Here is a 20,770-nt window from a genome sequence, read left to right as displayed (position 1 = left end):
CACTGTTACTTCTTTTCTTACATTTCTACCCCACCTTTCTTCATCATGGGTCACCCACTCAGCACTGACCAGATCCTGACCTGCTCACCTTCAGCAAGGAGACTGCCTCAGGCGCCTTCAGATCATACCCTGGAACTAGATTATTCCCCTCCTGCGGCTGTGTCCAGGGTGGGTCTGGTAAATACATAAGTTGTGCTCTTAATTTGTAGTGACACAAAACAACATATGCTTTAGCACAGTTACAATTATACTGAAACACTACTGTTTTATTTCGTACAATGACTTTATGGTTTGCTGCAACCTAGCCTCTCCCGTTTCTTTTTAACTATCAAAGCAACATCATTTTTCAGTTTACTTATACTTGACTCAAGTTGCTCTCCAAAGTCCTTTAACATGTGTGACTGTCTCTCAGCAAAATTTCGAAGTAGTTGCACATTATCTTCTTCCTGGAAATGAAATGAAATACAGAAGCTGCAATGTGAAAAGGAAAGAATAGCTTACACCAGCAAATGGGCAACTTAATTCAGCAAGGAAGAACACACCCGAGCAACAGTAAATCCTAAGTGGGAGGTGAACTATGAAGACAGTTCTACAGCTTTATTCAAAAGCTCTTCTAGTCTCGACAATGGAAGTGAAAGCAGAGACGCACTCTGCATTCCTGTGTCCCAGTTTCAGCCTTCGTAAATAAATAAACCCTCTCACTGGACACAAGGTGCATGTGCCCTGCAATAAAATAAATTTACAAGTTTGGAAAACATTAAGTACTTCATTATTTGGTTCCTCGGTGTGGGGAACACTTGGGCATTCTTAGAGCTGTACAATTTAGAGAGCAGCAAAAGAGGAAAGTTACAGTCCTGGGAGGGTTTTCTCCTGGTTCACTAGATATTTTCAAAAGGATTGCACTGATTATTATTGGGGGGGGGATTAAGGATAGATTCAGCCTTTCTTTTTAAGAATCAGTTAAGATATATATACCGGAGCTCTGCAGTGCTTTATTTTCAAAAACTGGCCTCTGATCACATTCATATTCTGGTAGAAGGCTTTGAGGGCTTTAGCAAATTCTGCATCGCAGCTCATCCGAGAATTGCAAACTGGGCGAGAATCCTTTGATGCTGATTGAGTTACCTTAGCAGCTTGAGGTTTTGTAGGAGATTTTAAGATCTTACCTAAAACAGGAAGATGTGAAGATTAGTATCAACAGACAGAAGGAAAGAGCCACTTACGGCCAGAATTTTGGTGTTCTTGCTGGCCCCCTCCAGCAATCTGTACAAAAAGGTATGCGAAAGCTAAATGCTCCATACTCAATGGTGCTGAGATTCCTGGCTTTTAATTGCAGCTCTATTCTCATTTTCACTGCCTCTTAAAACTTTTTTAAATTTGAAGTTAGACTTTGGCAGTCAGGGGCAATGCCAACTTCCTGTCCTGAGTTTCAATCAATAAATGTAAAAAACAACAATCCTGTTTTTGATCAATTATAATAACCAGAACATCTTACACAACAAGTGTAAAACATTTTTACATAGATACATCAATGCATGTATTAATGCAAAATTTGTTTGAGACCTTGAGGTGGGCCACTACTACAATAAATCAAGCATGATAATCTCACCTGAAACCTGCCAGCTGCCACCTGTCCCAAAATGTATTAAAGTAAATATGAGCAGTTAATGCTCTACGGCTGCAATTCTATGGCCCTGGGAGGGCATGCAAGAGGACATAGTATACACTGGTAGTCCCTTTCTCTACATAAGGAAGGGGAACGTCCCTGCCACCAAGGAAACCTCCAACACCCTGAGCCTACCAGCATTGGAGCTCTGACATCTGTAGGCCCAGTAGTGAGCATGTCACAGGGAGAGGAAGAACCAGATAATGGCTTGAATTTGAAGGATCCAAAGCTGCCTCAGCCATCTGACATATCTCCAAAACAGAAAGACACTTAAACTAGCTTAGGAGCTGATGTAAATATATGTCCCTTGTATTTCCTTCCTATTAGAACCAAACTATAGTTTCGTTTATAGTTTAAAAACAAACTATAACATGGTTGAGGTTGAATATAATGGTTGAATATAAGAATGCTCCTCCGTCCTCAGTTTGACCCTGTTGGAAAGAGCCCAGCAGGTCTCAGGGTATGGAATTAAACAGCCTTCAGTTCCCCCTCTCCCCCCCCTCAGGATTGCAGCCAAAGAGGGTCAAATTCAACATAATTAAAGCAGAAGTAAAAGGGGTTGTGTGGAGCTGTGGTCTAAACCATTGAGCCTCGGGCTTGCCGATCGGAAGGTCGGCGGTTCGAATCCCTGCAACGGGGTGAGCGCCCGTTGCTCGGTCCCAGCTCCTGCCAACTCCTAGCAGTTCGAAAGCAGGTCAAAGTGCAAGTAGATAAATAGGTACCGCTCCAGAGGAAAGATAAACGGCATTTCCATGCGCTGCTCTGGTTTTGCCAGAAGCGGCTTAGTCATGCTGGCCACATGACCCGGAAAAACTGTCTGCAGACAAACATCAGCTCCCTTGGCCAGTAAAGCGAGATGAGTGCTTCAACCCCAGAGTCGTTCGCAACTGGACTTAACTGTCAGGGGTCCTTTACCTTTTTAAAAGGGGTCAGGTGCTTACTTTTATGGGTTTCCATCTCGCACGCTTTCAATTTATCCTTCAGAAGTACATTTTCTTCCCTTAGAGCTCTGTTAATATCTCTAAGCAGTTCAGTCTCTTGTTCTAGCTTTAACAGCTTTTGGTAAAGTTCAGCAATCTGGTTTTCTGTGTCCTAAAAATACAAGAAATTCTTATCACAAACAATTGTGTACATATGCAATAATGTGTACATATGGAAATGGTATTGGTTTCATGGCACATTTGGCCATCATATGGCTGCATAGCCTCCAGCTGTCCCCATGTACAAGGAAAGCCCCTATTGACTTGAATTTGTCCCTAGTAATAGTTATCAGTTTTTTGTCCCAAATCTGTTTCTGGGTTTTTAAAGATCTTTTTCAATTCTCAACAGCAGCGGAAAAGCAATTCATGTTAGCAGCAAAAAAACACTTGCCATATAAGCTACAGTGGTGCCTCGCAAGACGAAATTAATTTGTTCTGCGAGTTTTTTCGTCTTGTGAATTTTTTCGTCTTGCGAAGCACCACTGTGTATTGACGGTTTCCCATAGGAATGCATTGGCGGTTTTTTAAAAAAGGCGCAAGACGTTTTCGTCTTGCAAAGCAAGCCCATAGGGAAATCCGTCTTGCGAAGCAACTCAGAAAACGAAAAACTCTTTCGTCTTGCGAGTTTTTCGTCTTGAGAGGCATTCGTCTTGCGAGGTACCACTGTACGTGAAATTGGGACACTGCTTGGTTATGATCTTTGACCACATGCAAGAATACCAAAAAATACACTTACCAGACTGGTGTGTCTCAGAACCTCAGCTCTGGGATTATCAATGATAATAGAGCTCTCCCTTGTTAACGCCATGTCTTGCCGAGAGGAATCCAGTTGCGCACATCCTTCTGTATTATTGGGAAGATATTGCCATTATAGATTATACCCCCCACATTCCCATTCTATATCACTTTAAACACTGATAACAAAGAACAGCATGTTCCTAGAAAGAGCATCATCAGCTCCCCTTAATTACACCTCTTTCCCCTAAAGCTACCTTATTCTGCTGCTTCAGGTGTCTGCTGCCACTCCACTCCTGTCTAACATGTGCCATTATGATACTGCACATGCAAGGTATCCTAGGGAAACAAGGGAGCTGGATACAGGCGCCAGCATCTCCTGGGAGAACAAGTGCACTAGACTAGTGATTGGTCCTAGGTGGGGTTAGAGTGTGGCTGCTGAGTAATGTAATTAACTTTAAATGCTTTAAATATAAGATACAGTAGGGCAAAGCCTTGTAGCTGCCGTGGTCTCACAATGAACAAGCAGAATCGGCCAGCAAGAGTTCAAAATGTTTTGTGTCAATAGTTCAAAGTGTAAAGAAGAGCCAGGGGGGTTTAAACTCAAGGTCTGCCTAGCATCTCACATAACTGAGCACTCTTTATTCCTATCATAAAGGGCCCAACCACACATAATCAAGGTACAGTGGTACCTCGGGTTAAGAACTTAATTCGTTCCGGAGGTCCGTTCTTAACCTGAAACTGTTCTTAACCTGAAGCACCACTTTAGCTAATGGGGCCTCCCACTGCTGCCACGCCACGGAGCACGATTTCTGTTCTCATCCTGAAGCAAAGTTCTTAACCTGAGGTACTATTTCTGGGTTAGCGGAGTCTGTAACCTGAAGCGTATGTAACCTGAAGTGTATGTAACTCGAGGTACCACTGTACAGGGCTAAAAGTCAGCATGACCTACTTGCAGCACCACAAAGCTGTCCAAACCTTCGATTCAGTTACAACACATACCATTAAATCGGGGTATATGAAATTAACATTAAATCAGGGATGAACTGCCAATCACTTGATGTCAGATGATGTGTTTTCAAGCCTTGATTGTCAGGACTTCAGAATGTAGCATGGGACTGTTTGAAAGCCCTTTTACAAACAGCCCCATACTGCTGTGTAAACATGCAAAAGCTGGAGGTTCAAGGAGAGGTGCAGGGCAGCTTGAAAGACCTTTTGCTTTCACCATGCCATAGTCTGCTGCTTGTAATGCAGAACAGCAACTAAGAGCACAGGTTTGGTTTGACAAGACGGGAGGGTCAATACACAACAGGGTGACTGGTGAGTAGGGAAATAAAGCTGATAGGCTGTGAAGAGAGGAATGGAAATAAATTCTGTAAAGAACTTCTCTCAGCCCTACTCACTTCACAGAGTGTTTGTTGTGGGGGAGGAAGGGAAAGGAGAATGTTAGCCACTTTGAGACTCCTTAGGGTAGTGATAAAGCGGGATATCAAATCCAAACTCTTCTTCATGGGGCAAGGAAAGGGAGTTGGCTGTTGATTACAGCTGATTAAAAACTTCAGGAACATTTCCACACACTGTCCAACAGGAATGGGAAAAAGGAAGTGCCATGAGTTGGCCACCACAAAGAATTTTGGGATAGTAGGTAGAGAGACAGGAGATGGTGGAAATAGCCAGGGGGAGGAAATGACTCAAGGTATGATGAAACAAAGGTTTGCTTGACTGTCCGTGGGGCAGCTTATGGCTTAATAAACTATTACTGAACTGTGGTTTAATGAGATGTACATGCCATGCCACCACAAGTTGGAGGAAGCAAGCCTAGGCAAGAAGGATCAATCGTGTGACTTTGTACATGGCAGCTTTATGTTATCTTTCCAAACAAAAGCCATGCTTTTAGATACAAAGTACTGAATATAAAGGTGTATACATAGCTTTATCAAGATAAAAAGTCAAAAGCATACCTTGAAGCCCCCACAAGTCAACAATTAGAGCATTTTTCTGTAGATAGTTCAAAAAATCATGGGACATATTAAGGGTTGAAAATTTTACTAGCTCTTCTATCTTCGGGTTCACATTTTTCCAAACAGGCTTTGTGTATAATGAGCATGGGAGATCATAAAATTTATATCTAAAATAGTAAAACAAACGAAGACCCAATTAAAAACTAAGGTCTGTGTCTAAAGAGATCAACTGCTTGAAATAACAGAAATATGACAATCTTGAAGCAACATTTCAAGGTTAGATTTTCCTTCCTACTTATTAATTTTTAAAAAATTGTCTGGCATGCCCAATAAATTTCATGAAATGCTTTCTTAATTTCTTTATGGCAGTCATTTTTAATACTGTTTTTCGGCCAAAAATGTCACAATTTCCAAAAATACATTTCCCTTGAAGATATCTACAACTCAGTTCTAATCTTGACTACTTGACCTAGCAGGCATTAGCATCCACTGGACACAGTTCACTAGGAAGTTCTTCTGAACAAGCTTCATTGAAATCAGGGGTGGGGAACCTGTGGCCCCTCCAGATAATGTTGGTCTCCAGCTCCCATCATTCCTGGCTACTGATGATGAGAACTAGAGTCCATTAACATCTGGAGGACATCCTATTGCCTACTCCTGGTTTGCAGTGCTGTGCAATACTAGGAGTTGAAAAAAGCACAGGCTGACCCTGAAACAACCCATGGAGTTGCCGTGGAGATCATTATAATCTATTATTTATAAAGCTAAATTATTTACTAAATCAGCAACAACAGGAAAGAGACCAGCAAGTCAAGAATGGATTTAAGTGCATAACTGAAGAAATTCAGATACCCAACATTATCTGAAAAGATTACTATCTTGGGTAAAGTTTACATGCAAAAGAAAACTCAGTTGTGAAATTGTTATTTACTCTGGAGCCAAACTGAGAATATTTCACAGGAAGCTTTAAACTATCAATACCCAATCTGAATCCCTCTCTGTGCCACTTCTTTTATCCATTTGACTCCAAGGCATTGTAAAATGTGAATTTGGAAATCAATTCTTTTGCCCAGCAATTCCAAAGGATCAATGACCATATCGTCCTCTCCAAAGGCTCTATTTGAAAATAAAATGGGGAAAATGGGAATTAATATGCAAGATGGTAGTGATTTTGATCTTATTTGGATGTAACTCTAAACCAGCACTGGTTTAGTGCTCTGGACTATAGAGCTAGTTAGGTCCAGCAAGGGTCCCAATCTAACTTACAATACAGTTTCTCCCCAAACCATACCCATTTCTCCCACACCTGATGTCATACATGTCATCAGATGTGGGGCATGTAAAGATCATATTGGAACTTAAAGTATACCTTGAATTAATCAGCTGATTAGTGCTGCCCAAGCCCCACTGATATCAGTGATGCTACAGAGTTGCTGCACAGCCAATTGGGTTTGCTCTCAGCTTGTCAGCTGATCAAGTCCAAGGCTAGTTTACAGACCAACAAAGTCATAGGGTAAGAGATGGCAAACCTGTGGCCTTCCAGATGTTATTAGGCCCTATCTCCCATCAGCCTTAGCCAGAATGGCTGATTGTCAGGGATTATGGGAGTTGCTCCAGCAGCATTTTGAGGGCCATAATTTCCCTATCCCTGGACAAGGTTAAAACTGATCTAAGTATGACCCTGCTCTATGACTTGGAGTTGAAAAATGCTGCACAGATGTCAGAGGCAGGACATTGTTGGTGATGGACTTGCACTTGTGGGTCTCATTCCTTGTGGAAATCCATATGGCTCCATATTATTAAAGGTAAAGGTAAAGGGACCCCTGACCATTAGGTCCAGTTGTGGCCGACTCTGGGGTTGCAGCACTCATCTCTCTTTACTGGCCGAGGGAGCCGGCGTACAGCTTCTGGGTCATGTGGCCAGCATGACTAAGCCGCTTCTGGCGAACCAGAGCACCGCACAGAAACCCGTTTACCTTCCTGCTGGAGCGGTACCTATTTATCTACTTGCACTTTGACATGCTTTCGAACTGCTAGGTTGGCAGGAGCAGGGACCGAACAACGGGAGCTCATCCCGTCACGGGGATTTGAACTGCTGACCTTCTGATCGGCAAGTCCTAGGCTCTGTGGTTTAACCCACAGCGCCACCCGCGTCCCATTATTAGCTTTGTTTAAAATAGATTTTTATTTCAATCTGCAACTTATTCATTGCCATTTTGGATCAATTTCTACAGTTTAATGGGTGAATGTTTTAAACAGATGGTTTTGTTTGTTTTATTTCACAGCTGTGCACCACTTTGTGAGGGCTATTATGCCCAGAATAGTGGTTTAGAAATATTTATAAACAAATGTATAATTAATTTATACCTAGTCAGACTTCAAATGTTCTCTGTCAGTTAAGAATTTTTATCTGCAAGCTTCAGAAGAGGCAGTAAGAAACAGGGTTGTCAAGTTTCTGCCTCCAAGTTGTTAAATGTATAGGCATGTTTCCCAGGTAGTAGGAAAGATACAGCCCCCCCTTCTTCTGCCGATTGCTTCATCAGCCTCTGCCCATCCTAAAGTCGTGTCTGTTGCACAACAAATGGGAGAGGAAAGTAAGCAATGGGGCTGGTAAATCAGTGAGGGAAGGGGAAGGCACAGCAGCTGCATAATTTCTTGGTGCATCACAGCTTTTAAAGCAGGCGTGGCTGACCTATGCACCTCCAAGTGTTATTGGACTACATCAGCCCATGGCCAATAGTAGAGGATGATGGGAGTTGTAGTCCAACAATGCCTTAAAACCCACAGGTTAGCAACCCCTGTTTTAAAGGTACAGGCATAAATCTTCAAGTTAAGCCCAAGTAGCCTTTCAAGAAAACCAACAGCAGATGCTCACCTGCCATTTGGAGAGCATGGAATTATATTGATAAGAATGATGGCTTCCTCCATTCCTTCAGAATTCAGGAGTTCTGTTTGTTCCTCAAGTTTCATGCAATAAGCAAGGGACTGGAGCCAGATGTGAGCAGATCCTAAATGGATTACTTCCACGGGATCCCAGAATGGATCGCTTTCTTTGTCAACCTGCACATCTTCTCCATCTAAGAAACGCTGATAGAGCTCTTCCATTAAAAACTTTCTGTTGATGAACTTGGGTTTTGACCAAACCCATATCTAGAGAAATGAGGTAACTTGAATTATTCTAATCATAAGGTTCATACTGTAAAAACTAAGTTGTATTTCCAAAAAGCTGACTTATGGGCTGCACATGTCTTGAACAAAGAATACAAAGAGAAGGGGACAAACTTGGGAGACCAGATCTCGGGCTTTGGCAACAGAACCAGCAGCCTCCCTTGTCAAACTGGAACCAGCCATTGAGACAGTAGCAGGGAGGACTTTGGATGGGCAGGGAAAGCCCAGCTGGTGTAAAATAGAGTAGCCTGTGAAGTGCGCACCATTGTCTTTCTCAATACAACTTGCCATGACTAATGGTTGAGACTACTTTACCTGGTTTGTAACTTTGTGCGCCACTTTAACTATGATCTCCTTTTGCAGATCATAGCCTCTAGAGTCAGAGGAAGCCAAATTTTTCACTTTCAGTTCCAAAATTAGGTCCTGTTAAAAAAAAGAAAAGAAACCACACCTTATCAAAAAAGTTTTTTTCTGTAGCTGACTAGGTTTCAATTTAGAAAGCTAAAATAGAGAAATGTCTCAAGAATCATTAAAATTGGGTATATATGCAAAACACTATAATGCAAATTCCTTTTTAATGGTATAAGAAGTAACTGACATGCACAGTAGGTGTTACTAGGTAAGATAGATAGATAGATAAACTCTCTTACAGTTTAAAGAATGGGACTAAATCACAGCAAAGGCAGTTATCTTGCAAAAAAGAAAAAAGGGAGATGCCAAGTAGTTCTTGTGGTTGCCTTCTCCTGTCTAATAATGTAGTTTTATTTTCTAGGAGAGACAAAATCATAAATTGTGATCTTTCAGATATTTCTGAAATTGGAGAAAAATTCCACCATCTTCCACCAACGGACTTCCACTATCTCCCCCTCAAAAAAAGAAAAGTAGGCCTCATCCTGCAACACAGTACAACGTAGTACACATTGAACAATGCAGGCAATATAACCCATCAAGGGAATGTAGCTATGCAGATAGCTGCAGCACCAGCACAGGCTGGAGACCCAAACGCAGAGAGACAAAAATAATCAAAGGCACTGGACAAGTTAGTCCAACCCCTGAACACACTTTCGGGAACACATATTGTTAAATGCAGCCCCTCTCTATTGTAAGAGGCATTCACTTTATGTATTCCTCTTGTTTCACCATGCAGTACAGGGTTGAGAATTAGGCTTGCAAGCTGTATTCTCAGCCCTACAGGAGGAGCCTTTTCTCCTGAAGAAAATAAATTTGTTATTTCCCATAGTTCCATGTGATGATCTCTGGTTTGGACACACAGAATTACCCCACAGGTGTAATCAGTGGACTATCAGGATGACTTTCGCCTGCAGTAAACAATGGCACACGCAAACTTACCTTTCTCAGCTCCACACTCATTTGATTGGCTTCAGCAACCAAAGGCATTAACTTAAGATAATCATGGAACACAGCAAGGACACTGGGATCTGGCTTGCCATCCTTCCTGTTTGCAGCACCTGAGGGGGAAAAAAGCACCTTATCATCAAGTCTAGGCAAGAGCAGTTTTCATGGTTATGGCAGAGAAATAAATGACTAGGTTATTGAAATTTCAGCTGCTGTGCAACTGAACATAAGTTGGACTTGTGCATTGTTGAAACATACAATAATCATGCTAGATGAAGATTGGTTGAAGTCTTGGAACTGTACTAATTGGCAGGGTTGGACTACCCAGAAAAATATGGATATTTATAACACAAAGATACATCACTCTGATTAAAGGAAGCAAAATTTGATGCCTATGATGAAAGCACTAGGTCCCCTTTTGCAGTCATTTTATGCCTCCTCCTATATCTGCAGAACAGTCCATGTGAGCTGGTGACCAACCCGTTAGGAAGTGAGCAAAAACAATGAGAAGTTTAAAATATGAAACTGCATGTGCTTGAAGTATTTTATTTTTTGCTAATTTTATTAAGGGGTGTGTGGGTGTGGGTGGGTGTCATCCACGAAATCTTATACAGTAATAAATGTGTTAGTCTTTAATATATTTCAAGATGTATTCTCGGATACCAGTACTTTATTTCTTGCATTCCTTTTTGGGGGGAGGTAGGGGGTGCCTTCTTTTGGGAACTGCATTAGTGGCCCCAACCACCTTAAACCAGATTTGTTCATAGCATATTAATTGAGCACCATGTTTAATTTGTGTTGGGATTAATATGTGAACCATACCTTTCAATCAAGTTATCAGGGTAGGTAGCTTACCATGAAATATTAAGGTGTAATAAAATAACAAATAAGCCAGGAGCAACAAATCTAGAAAATCAACAAGAAAACTAATATATTATAGTGCTTACCAAGTTTATCTACACTGAAACCTTCTGCTGCTGCCAACTCTGATTGAATGAAATCATAATCGTATCTGGTCAGGTCCTCGCTGGTGCGATCTGAAGGTGGTCCAATGTAGAGATATGCACTATTTGACCCCAAAATAATACGGTCCTGAGGGATTGAGTATACAGGGCTTGCTGAAAGCCTTTCTACTGCACAATTGGTTGTTAAGCTTTATATTTAATTATATTTTCAGAGCCTGAGAGCTGTCTTCAGAAACCTGGTCTTTACACAACAAGAGTTAGTGTAATAACTAAGAAACTGAGCTATATACACAGTACACCAAAGCATGGGGAAACGGTTAACAAACAAAGAACTTACCAGATGCTGCAGTTTAGTTTTCACAGCAATGGGGACACCATTAACAATGACTTTACACTTATCCCGAGGTGTTATAGTAACTTTACCATCAGCATTTGTGAATGTTGCATGCTTATCCAAAATGCTGAAAGACAGTTGTAAAGCAAGCTATTCAAAATCGTGGCAGACATCTTTCACCGCACCACCAGAGTAAAATTAGCATTGCTTCATTTCTAGTAAAAATAGGGAAGGAGTAGTAAGGCACCATTTGGAATAAGACGCAAGGAGAAGTGGATGGAAAGGGTCTCAAGCTCCAGCTGCTTTCCAAGACACAGGTCCTAAGCTGGATCCTTCATTATCTCCAATGAAAAGATCTCAAGGTTCATTAAAAAATCTGCCTAAAACCTTGGAGAGCCCCTACCATATGGAACAAACAGTTAAATGGGTTAGATAGACAAGTGGTTATTAATATTATTAATGCAAAAGTAGGCATTAAATAGGTGTAAAACCCCAGTTACAATAAGCAGAAGAAATGAGGTCCCTTGTGTGTTTGAGGCTGCATTCAAGTTTGTTTGGCATTCCCACTTCTCAACCGTGTAAACACAGTACTGATGCCACGGTGCTTATATGACCCTCCTCACTCATAGAAAAGGCCAAATGATCCAAGACAAACTAAGAGAAAGCAATAAATTAAACCCACATCAAAGTTTTGAATGAAATATCTTGCAATGTTAGACAGAGCCTTAGTGACAGAGATAGGTAATAACTTTAGTAAGCATCATCTAGCACAGGGGGCAGCAACCTTTTTCAGCCATGGGCCGGTCCACCATCCCTCAGACCATGTGGGGGGCCGGACTATATTTTGAAGGAAAAAAGAATGAATTCCTATGCCCCCCAAATAACCCAGAGATGCATTTTAAATAAAAGCACACATTCTACTCACATAAAAACACCAGCCCCCCCCCCCAATAACCCAGAGATGCATTTTAAATAAAAGGACACATTCTACTCATGTGAAAACACGCTGATTCCCAGACCATCGGTGGCCGGATTTAGAAAGCGATTGGGCCGCATTTGGCCCAGGGGCCTTAGGTTGCCTACCCCGATCTAGTAGCATATTTATTGTTTCTATCTCCCTCCCAACTAATTATAATCAAAACCAAAAAAAGTTACCACATTGTTGATGAAGTTTCCTGCAGAAAAGGAAAAAGCTCATCTACATACCCTAAACCTCGGAGAGTTATTGCATTTGAGGATGACTGACCAACATCCGAAGAACCTGAAATAAAACGTTTCCTGTGTAAACTTTGTTTTGGAAAACTGTGGTGAAGGTCTTTTTTACAGTGTATATAAACACGATTCCCTGTGAAATGCTAAAGACAAGAACAATCTGGGTGGCTAGCAGTGAGCTTATTTGGGGGATATAATTGCAGTTGGTTAATTTACAGAAAGAAAAAGCTTTATCAATATGCTAGACAATAAACTAGAATAAGGTATACATTTAAAAGCATGCGTAACTGAAATTGTACATATTAATCTCATTTTATTTTAAGCATTTGTATGCTGTTCCATAACTCAATATTCTGTGGGTAAGCAAATACGCTGCCCTATTGAATTACACTTTCCTCCCCTCCATCTTGTCTCCCCAGTGGTAAAAGTTTTGTTTGCAAACCTCCTTGGAAAAGGACTCACTTGTTTTGGTTACATTACTCAGATGTGTAATAATATAAAATGGATCACCCAATGGAGCAACACACATTTAGCACTTAAACAAAATAATACCGTCTTGAATGAAATATTTGAGAACGCCCGACAGCTGAGGGTCTTCGTTGATATTTACAAGATAAGGACATGTCTCCATCATCCATCTTTCCTGTGGAATTAATTAAACCTTATTTCAGCACACTCTTCCCACTAAATGACAGCCAACAGCATATGTGACATCCCAAATAACTAGTCTCTTCTTTCCGGAGACTGCACCTGCTATCATAAACAAGGCTAGCAATTCTTCCTCTGATGAAAAATCTAGCTACTTTAATAAAAATGCTCAAGGTTAAATGTAAGAATAGGTAAGAATTCATACAGGACATAGCATCTGTGTGGCTATCTGTAACCATAGGATGCAAGAATTCCTGGACACCTACCCGCCCCCGCCCCCGGTCATTCTGTCACTATTATGTTTCTCAAGATTAGATAGTAATTGCATGGACTCCTTGTTCCTATATTTGTGGTTCCTGATAACTGATCACACTGCCCCATGACCAAATACATGTTCCTGTAGCTATTAGAAACATAGAGGCCTTTTTCGCAATTGCTCTTTCCCATACGCCTGCATGCATTTTTCATTTGTTGCACACAGTCCCCATATGAACTGACCTGGCGCCTGTAAACATCATCTGAGGCCCGTTTTCATGTGCCCTCTCCACGAGAGGTCCGGAGGGTGGCAACATGAGAAAGGACAAAATCAGGTGGTGGCTACTTGTTGGTGGAATGCTCTCCCTAGGGAGGCTTGCCTGGAGACATCATTCTATATCTTTAGGTGCCAGGCAAAAGCTTTCCTCTATATCTAGGCCTTTGACCTTTAACTATCCATGTTTTTAATGTATTACTTTTTCCTCTTAGTTTTAAAGTATCTATGTGGAGTTTCTTCTTTTTGTTTGTTTGTTTGTTTGTTTGTTTGTTTGTAAGTCACTTTGGATTGCCCTGGGCAAGATACAGAGACTAACAAATTAAATTAATAATATTAATAATAATCATCCTTCAACACTAGTTCTACAGAACGATATTTTCTGAGCACACACACTGCAACATTTTATACCCCATAAAATGTGACACATTCCAATATTTATAATCATTATAATGAATGATTTTAGAGTGCTGTGTTGTGTTGTACTGTTGTACTGTTTTATTGTTGTTAGCCGCCCTGAGCCCGGCTTCGGCTGGGAAGGGCGGGATATAAATAAAAATTTATTCTTATTCTTTGCTGCTGTGGTGGCTGCTATAAGAAGCATAGCTCAATCTTATTAATATATCAGCCACTGCTCACCACAATCCAATAAGTTCTTCAAGTGGAAGGCACCAACCTGTATTGTAGTACCTTACTCCACCAGCAAGAGCTCTCTCACTCATTTCAATAAGAAACGAAGTTTTGAGCAAGCATCCTTTTCTGTATGACGGGCTGCCCTCTCCCTTGAAATGAATGGGGAAGCCTGCTTGCAGAAGTCTCCCAAGTACATGGTATATAGTCATGCTAATTAGGTACATATTGTTTTAAAAACATTCAGAAGAGGATGGCCTTTCTGAACCACATCAAACGAACATTTTGGGCACAGCTTTCCAAACTGTGCGTTGCGACACATTAGTGTGTCGGCTGCAGTGTGTTGCGCAAACACTCCCCGCTCTCCTCCCAGAGCTGGAAAGGGGTTCGTTTAACCTCTGGTTTGCTAGTAAAAATGATTTACTGTGTCGCAAAATGATGCATGTCTAAAAAGTGTGTCACCAACATGAGAAGTTTGGAAAGCTCTGTCTTGGGGTGGATGCACACCATACATTTAAAGTACACAGCTTCCGTCAAAGAATCCTGGAAATTGTAATTTGCCTCTCAGTGCTATAGTTCCCAGCACCCTTAACAAATTACAGTTCTCAGGATTCTTTGGGAGGAAAAGCAGAATTTAGCTGTATGGTCCAGCACTCTGCTCCAACAATTGCTACTTTAAAAACACGGGAAAGCTCTCAAGCTGAGGAATGATGGAGATGGGCATCCAGCGTCCAGACGTCCTGACCTGAGTTACTGCAGCATATTGCTGCTCCCATTCTTTCCGGGCTTCTTCCAGACGATATTCCCAGGTAGCCTGAATGGCTTGAATCCGCAGCTCATTTTCAGCTAGCAAACAGCGAAGCTCTTCTGGAAAGAATAAACAAAACTAAACTAATTACGGATGCAATATGAAAACAACAACAATAAAAATCCAGTTTATAAACAGCGTTCACTCTTTCTCTCTCCAAATGAATTCTGCGGTCCCTTCTTCAAGCCACCCTGAAATAGCAGGCTTGAAATACTCAGATATTTATTATTCTTATATATTCCGTAACTGAAACAAACAGTTCTTAAGCACTAGTGAAATATTTATAGCTAGGAACTTTAGCCATATGTTCCAGTGCTTCTATCCTACCAGAAAAACTGATGAAAGGTTTCTGGATCTATTTTACTACCCCTAATTTATGCATATTGGAGATCCTTGAAGAAACTTGGCTCACATTACCTATGTCACGTAGTAGGCACTGCATTACAAATGTTGTCTACTTATAAGGTCAGGTGTAGTATTTTATATAGTATTTCAAGGTCTGCACTGCTTGCAAAAGGAATAATCCTTTTTAGACTGAGGCTCAAGCAGCACCGATCCTGTGAGGTTCAGCGTGTTTTTAGTTATTGGGGGTGGTGATGAGGCCATTTGCTTCAGGCAGTGCATCTGACCGCCTACCCTCCCCCACCACTAGGCTGCTGCCAGCCTTGCTGGGGGTTTGTCTATGCTGCCAACCCAGCCCTGTTACCCTCACAGCTGGCGCTGTTGCGTTGTAGCAGCAGCGCAGGCACAGCGACAGGTGAGGGTACAATGTGTGGTGACAGAACTGGCACCAGCGCTGGCACAATCGCGGGGCAGAAAGGGGGAGGGGACCTGGAACTGCAGGGGGGCATGAGGGGGGCTACACTGAGGTCCACTCACAACCAAGCACTACAGGGATGGTGGAATAGCTACCAGACTCAGGCTCACAAGCAAGCAGGCTTACTTGGTGTCAGTTGTGTTGTAACGGTGCATTACAGCACTGCTGCTGGGTAAAGCCCGTGAGTGAACCTGCGGGAGAAATGGGGGAGCTGGCAGCTGCAGGAGTGCTGCCACAAGGGGGCAGGCAAGATGCCAACCCCAGTGGGCCCCAAATGCCTCAGCATTTAGCTCTTGCATGTGAGTGACCTGTTTCCAAGGTAGGTATAACACACCTAGCTCCGTTCGCCTTAATACACTCCCGATAGGCTCATTCCCTTAAAAACAATGGGTTGGATTCCAAGGACCGATACAGCCCTCTCCACCACCTCCCTGAAATCTGCTCCTGAGGGGCTAGGTGACCTCCTGAAATAGATGGTAGGTCCTCTGTGGGGCTGTAATTGGAGGGCAGGGTGGGGGAGTGTGCTAAAGAGAGTGTGCTTGAGCTAGACGCCTCAGAACCCAAGCCTCACCACTTTGTGTAAGTCTCTCAGAAAAAGAAAACAGTAGAAAAGACAGCAGAATGGTAACACGAGGTCTTCTAATACAATAATTGTTGTTTCTTCCTCTACTTACTTGTTTCATCTGCTACCGTTTTACCAGAGTTTCCAAGGCCTGACAATCTGGACAACAGATGACAATTTTCTGCCTTCAGCTCATTTATCAGTTTTGCAGTTGGACCTGCATTTATCACAGCTTTGTTCTTTATCTTTTTGGTTCTTTCAGATTTAAAAAAAAAAACAGGGTTGGGGGGTGGGGGACAACGACTATTATTGTGCTGTATAGCAAAAGCAAATGACATAATCAAATGAAACATACCCTCACGAAGCTTCAGTGGCAATTTGGAGGATGCAAAAACAATAGTCATGGCAACATGATATGTTGTGTGCTATAAGGCCCTTGTTTCCTCTTGTAAGATAATAAGCAGCCCAGCCCAGTTCTCTTTCTCCAGACAGTGAGAAAAAACACATCCCAGTCTCCCTTAAATTGCTTCCCCTCCTCAACACTCCCTTTTCCCTGGGCTGCAGCAAAGGATTGACATGAGATATAATTAAAGCACAATAATGACTTAATTTCCAGAGGGGTTCCCATGTTACTTTTTGCTGCAAGACTAAGACAAAGTCTTGTGGCAGCTTGAAGACTCACAGATTTATTATGACTTAAGCTTTACTGGAGTATAGTTCACCCCTTTGAATGCACGAAACATTATTATGAGTTGCAGATAAATATACACACAGGATTGAACAAATGCACTTAGAAATAAATGAAATGTAGAAAACTTCAGATGGTAAGAATTAAATTCTTAACAGTGGCCATTCACAAAAAAGTAGTCAACCCCATATAAATCCCCTAAATGTGTTCTAGAAGTTAACTTGGTTTGGAAAAAGGAACAGGACCTCTAATTCAGGAGTATGCATTTAAAACTAACCACAGAGCCTAGGGCTTGCCAATCAGAAGGTCGGAGGTTTGAATCCCTGCGATGGGGTGAGCTCCCATTGTTCAGTCCCAGCTCCTGCCCACCTAGCAGTTCGAAAGCACGTCAAAGTGCAAGTAGGTACTACTCTGTGGGAAGGTACTGCTCTGGCGGGAAGGTAAACGGCGTTTCCGTGAGCTGCTCTGGTTCGCCAGAAGCAGCTTAGTCATGCTGGCCACATGACCCGGACGCTGTCGGCGGACAAATGTCAGCACCCTCGGCCTATAGAGCGAGATGAGCGCGCAACCCCAGAGTCGGTCACGGCTGGACCTAATGGTCAGGGGTACCTTTACCTTTACCTAACATTTCTAGAGTGACAACAGTGGATCAGATCTTGAACAGGGTAGTATGTGCCCACACAAATAAATAGCAGCTAATGATTATTTAATTTCTTGCTCTCCTTTGAAATTGATTCCAATCACTTCTCTTACAAGATGTGAAAACAATATACCTCTCAGCATATCGCAAAGTTGACAGCGTCTCCTCATAACACATGTCTGCTGGACTAATAGCTGCAATCTGCAAATATGTTAAAGGACAAGTTTCTTTTCAGCAATTTGTTCTCTACTGTGACTACTACTAATAGAATATGAATTGGTAACTGGCAGACCTCTTAGCCAAATAAACCCCTCTCAGATAAATGTTGAGAACAGATTACTGTACACAAAAACAAAAAAACAGATAGCAAGCCATGCTGCTCCATTGTGAGGGTGCGTGGGTGGAGAACCTCCAAAATAAGAAGTAGATAAACGTTTTTAGGAACAACCAAACTAGCAAACAAACTTTCTAAAGCAGAAAGACTTTGTGGCTTTAATTTCATGCCAACTTTTGATTTGCTCCCTGTCTCCCCCTGCCCTGTTTTTCTTCACATTCAACTTAATTCGGAGTTCTGAAAAACAGGAATGCTTAACACATTTTTGTGTGACATATGGGCTGGTAGTAATTGCCTTACTGCATATTTTGGAGTTTGCATTAATGTTTCCACACAGCACCTGTGTTCCAAGAATGGCTTTGACTGCACATATACAGGAGAAAGCGGTTTCACGAATCACTAATGTGGCCTTCGGCAACCTGTTGCCTTCTAGTCGTTTTGTACTACAACTCCTATCCTTCCCGGCCAGTATGTGCTGTAGTCCAAAACATCTGGAGCTTTACAGGTTGCTGAAGGCAGCACTAACATGACAAGACACAACAGCCTCTTTATTTCAGATGATATACCTGCCCAGATAATAGCTTAAGAGAATCTGGCTGTGAAATTCTAAATATCTCAGTGATTGAAATTGGGGATGGGGGAGGATAAGATATGCAAATACAGTTCAGTAGCCAGAGCTGGGGAAATATTTCTCATTCCTAGGTGATGTAATCAGCATCCAACTCCCAAGTAGCCAGTGTCTCAGATTTTTTCAGTCCTTTTTACTACACCCAAACAGCAAAGAACACAGAATTATGTACACCGTCTCAAATGTATTTACAGAACAAGAAACTACACATTTCATCTTCTAGTGGGGAAAATTGCTATAATTTAGCAAATTTACCCAAAAAATAGCATTACCATAATAGTTCTGCTGTTTCCTCCCAAAGCAGATTGCAAGAGTTTTGTAAGAACTGAATCTCTATATGGGACGTGCAATACTTTCTTCCCTACAGCAGCCTCAGCCAGGGCACTAGAAGAACAATAAATGATAGAAGGGAAAGAGGGTGGACAGGAGATTTATTTCTTTAAAATAAATAAATAATATATCTGAATACCATATTCTCTGAATATGTTGCAAAGCTAAAGAGCACAATAATTTCTATTTGTTACTGTTACATATGAGAATTAGTCATTTAAGGTCACTAGATGGGATGTGGGCTGATGTTCAGGAAATGCTAAAAAAAAAAGTGGCAGTACTTAAAAAGTTTAATATCCCAAATAATACATTAAAATGTTTGTCAACAACATCCCTTAAAGGAAGTTAACAGAAAAGTGAGATTCTCTTATTTCTGAAATAATAATAATAATAATAATAATAATAATAATTTTTTATTTATACCCCGCCCTCCCCAGCCAAGGCCGGGCTCAGAGCAGCTTACAAGCAATAATAAAAACAAGATGAATGATTACAACTTAAAAACAAAAGTAAAATACAACATTAAAATAATGGAACATTAAAATATTAAAATGTAGCCTCATCGCAGGAGGAGAAGGAAAAGAAAAAAGAAAGAGAGGGAGGGAGGGAATCAAATTGGCTCCAAGCCAAAGGCCAGGCAGAACAACTCTGTCTTACAGGCCCTGCGGAAAGAAATCAGATCCTGCAGGGCCCTGGTCTCATGAGGCAGAGCGTTCCACCAGGCCGGAGCCAGAGCCGAAAAGGCCCTGGCTCTGGTTGAAGCCAATCTAACTTCCTTAGGGCCTGGGACCACTAGGGTGTTGTCATTTATGGACCTTGAGGCTCTCCGTGGGGCATACCAGGAGAGGCGTTCCCATAGGTACGAGGGTCCTAGGCCGTGAAGGGCTTTAAAGGTTAAAAGCAGCACCTTAAATCTGACCCTGTACTCCACCGGGAGCCAGTGCAGCTTGAAAAGCACTGGGTGAACATGCTCCTATGGCAGAGACCCCATGAGGAGCCTCGCTGCAGCATTCTGTACCCGCTGGAGTTTCTGGGACAGCTTCAAGGGCAGCCCCGCGTAGAGCGAATTACAGTAGTCAAGCCTGGAGATGACCGTCGCATGGATCACTGTGGCCAGGTCGGGGCGGGAAGGGTAAGGGACCAACTGCTTGATGCGGCGAAGGTGGAAAAATGTCGCCTTGGCTGTTGCTGTAACTTGCGCCTCCATGGAAAGGGAGGCGTCAAGGATTACACCCAAACTCTTAACGGAAGGCAATGGCACTAATTGGGCCCCCGCAAGAGAAGGGAGTTGGTCCCTCATCCCCATGCCATCCCGACCTAGCCATAGGACCTCTGTCTTCAAAGGATTTAGTTTCAATTGGCTCCCACGAAACCATCCAGCCACAGCTTCCAAGCATCTGGTCAGTGTGTTCGGGGCCGAGTCGGTGTGGCCATCCATCAACAGATAGAGCTGAGTGTCATCAGCATATTGGTGACAGCCCAGCCCAAAGCTCTGGATAATCTGGGCAAGGGGGCGCATAAAGATGTTAAAAAGCATCGGGGAGAGAATTGCGCCCTGTGGCACTCCACACACCAAGGAGTGGCGCGACGACATTTCCCTCCCTAGTGCCACCCTCTGTCCCTGGCCAGAGATAAAAGAGCACAGCCAGTTACGGGCTATGCCCTGTATCCCCACGTCTGCGAGGCGGTGGTCCAGAAGTAGGCGTACTACTCAGGGAAGTTTCTAAGTTTGGATTTCTAAGACTGGAAGCTTCGTATATATATATTAACTATAAGGAT

The 20,770-nt window shown here is 42.3% G+C and overlaps 1 protein-coding gene across 1 annotated transcript in view; it reads right to left on the bottom strand.

The window, feature by feature from the left end:
* Window positions 1-264: 264 nt before the first annotated feature.
* LOC310673610 (kinesin-like protein KIF28) overlaps window positions 265-20,770 on the bottom strand; it is a 29,105-nt gene continuing 8,599 nt past the window's right edge. Inside the window, exons 7-23 of the mRNA XM_083432148.1 lie at window positions 18,934-19,045; window positions 17,833-17,900; window positions 16,484-16,626; window positions 14,930-15,051; window positions 12,930-13,020; window positions 12,372-12,426; window positions 11,169-11,292; window positions 10,814-10,958; window positions 9,861-9,979; window positions 8,826-8,933; window positions 8,218-8,492; window positions 6,324-6,458; window positions 5,343-5,509; window positions 3,383-3,489; window positions 2,608-2,758; window positions 976-1,166; window positions 265-446 (exon numbers count right to left, since the gene is read on the bottom strand). Coding sequence (XP_083288274.1) covers window positions 285-446; window positions 976-1,166; window positions 2,608-2,758; window positions 3,383-3,489; window positions 5,343-5,509; window positions 6,324-6,458; window positions 8,218-8,492; window positions 8,826-8,933; window positions 9,861-9,979; window positions 10,814-10,958; window positions 11,169-11,292; window positions 12,372-12,426; window positions 12,930-13,020; window positions 14,930-15,051; window positions 16,484-16,626; window positions 17,833-17,900; window positions 18,934-19,045 — 2,275 coding nt within the window. The 3' untranslated portion in view covers window positions 265-284. The remainder of the gene's footprint in view (window positions 447-975; window positions 1,167-2,607; window positions 2,759-3,382; window positions 3,490-5,342; window positions 5,510-6,323; window positions 6,459-8,217; window positions 8,493-8,825; window positions 8,934-9,860; window positions 9,980-10,813; window positions 10,959-11,168; window positions 11,293-12,371; window positions 12,427-12,929; window positions 13,021-14,929; window positions 15,052-16,483; window positions 16,627-17,832; window positions 17,901-18,933; window positions 19,046-20,770) is intronic.

The sequence above is a fragment of the Podarcis tiliguerta genome, assembly GCF_965153285.1.
Source record: "Podarcis tiliguerta genome assembly, chromosome: 3".
Taxonomy (NCBI): domain Eukaryota; kingdom Metazoa; phylum Chordata; class Lepidosauria; order Squamata; family Lacertidae; genus Podarcis; species Podarcis tiliguerta.
This window is presented reverse-complemented; position numbering and strand designations above follow the sequence as displayed.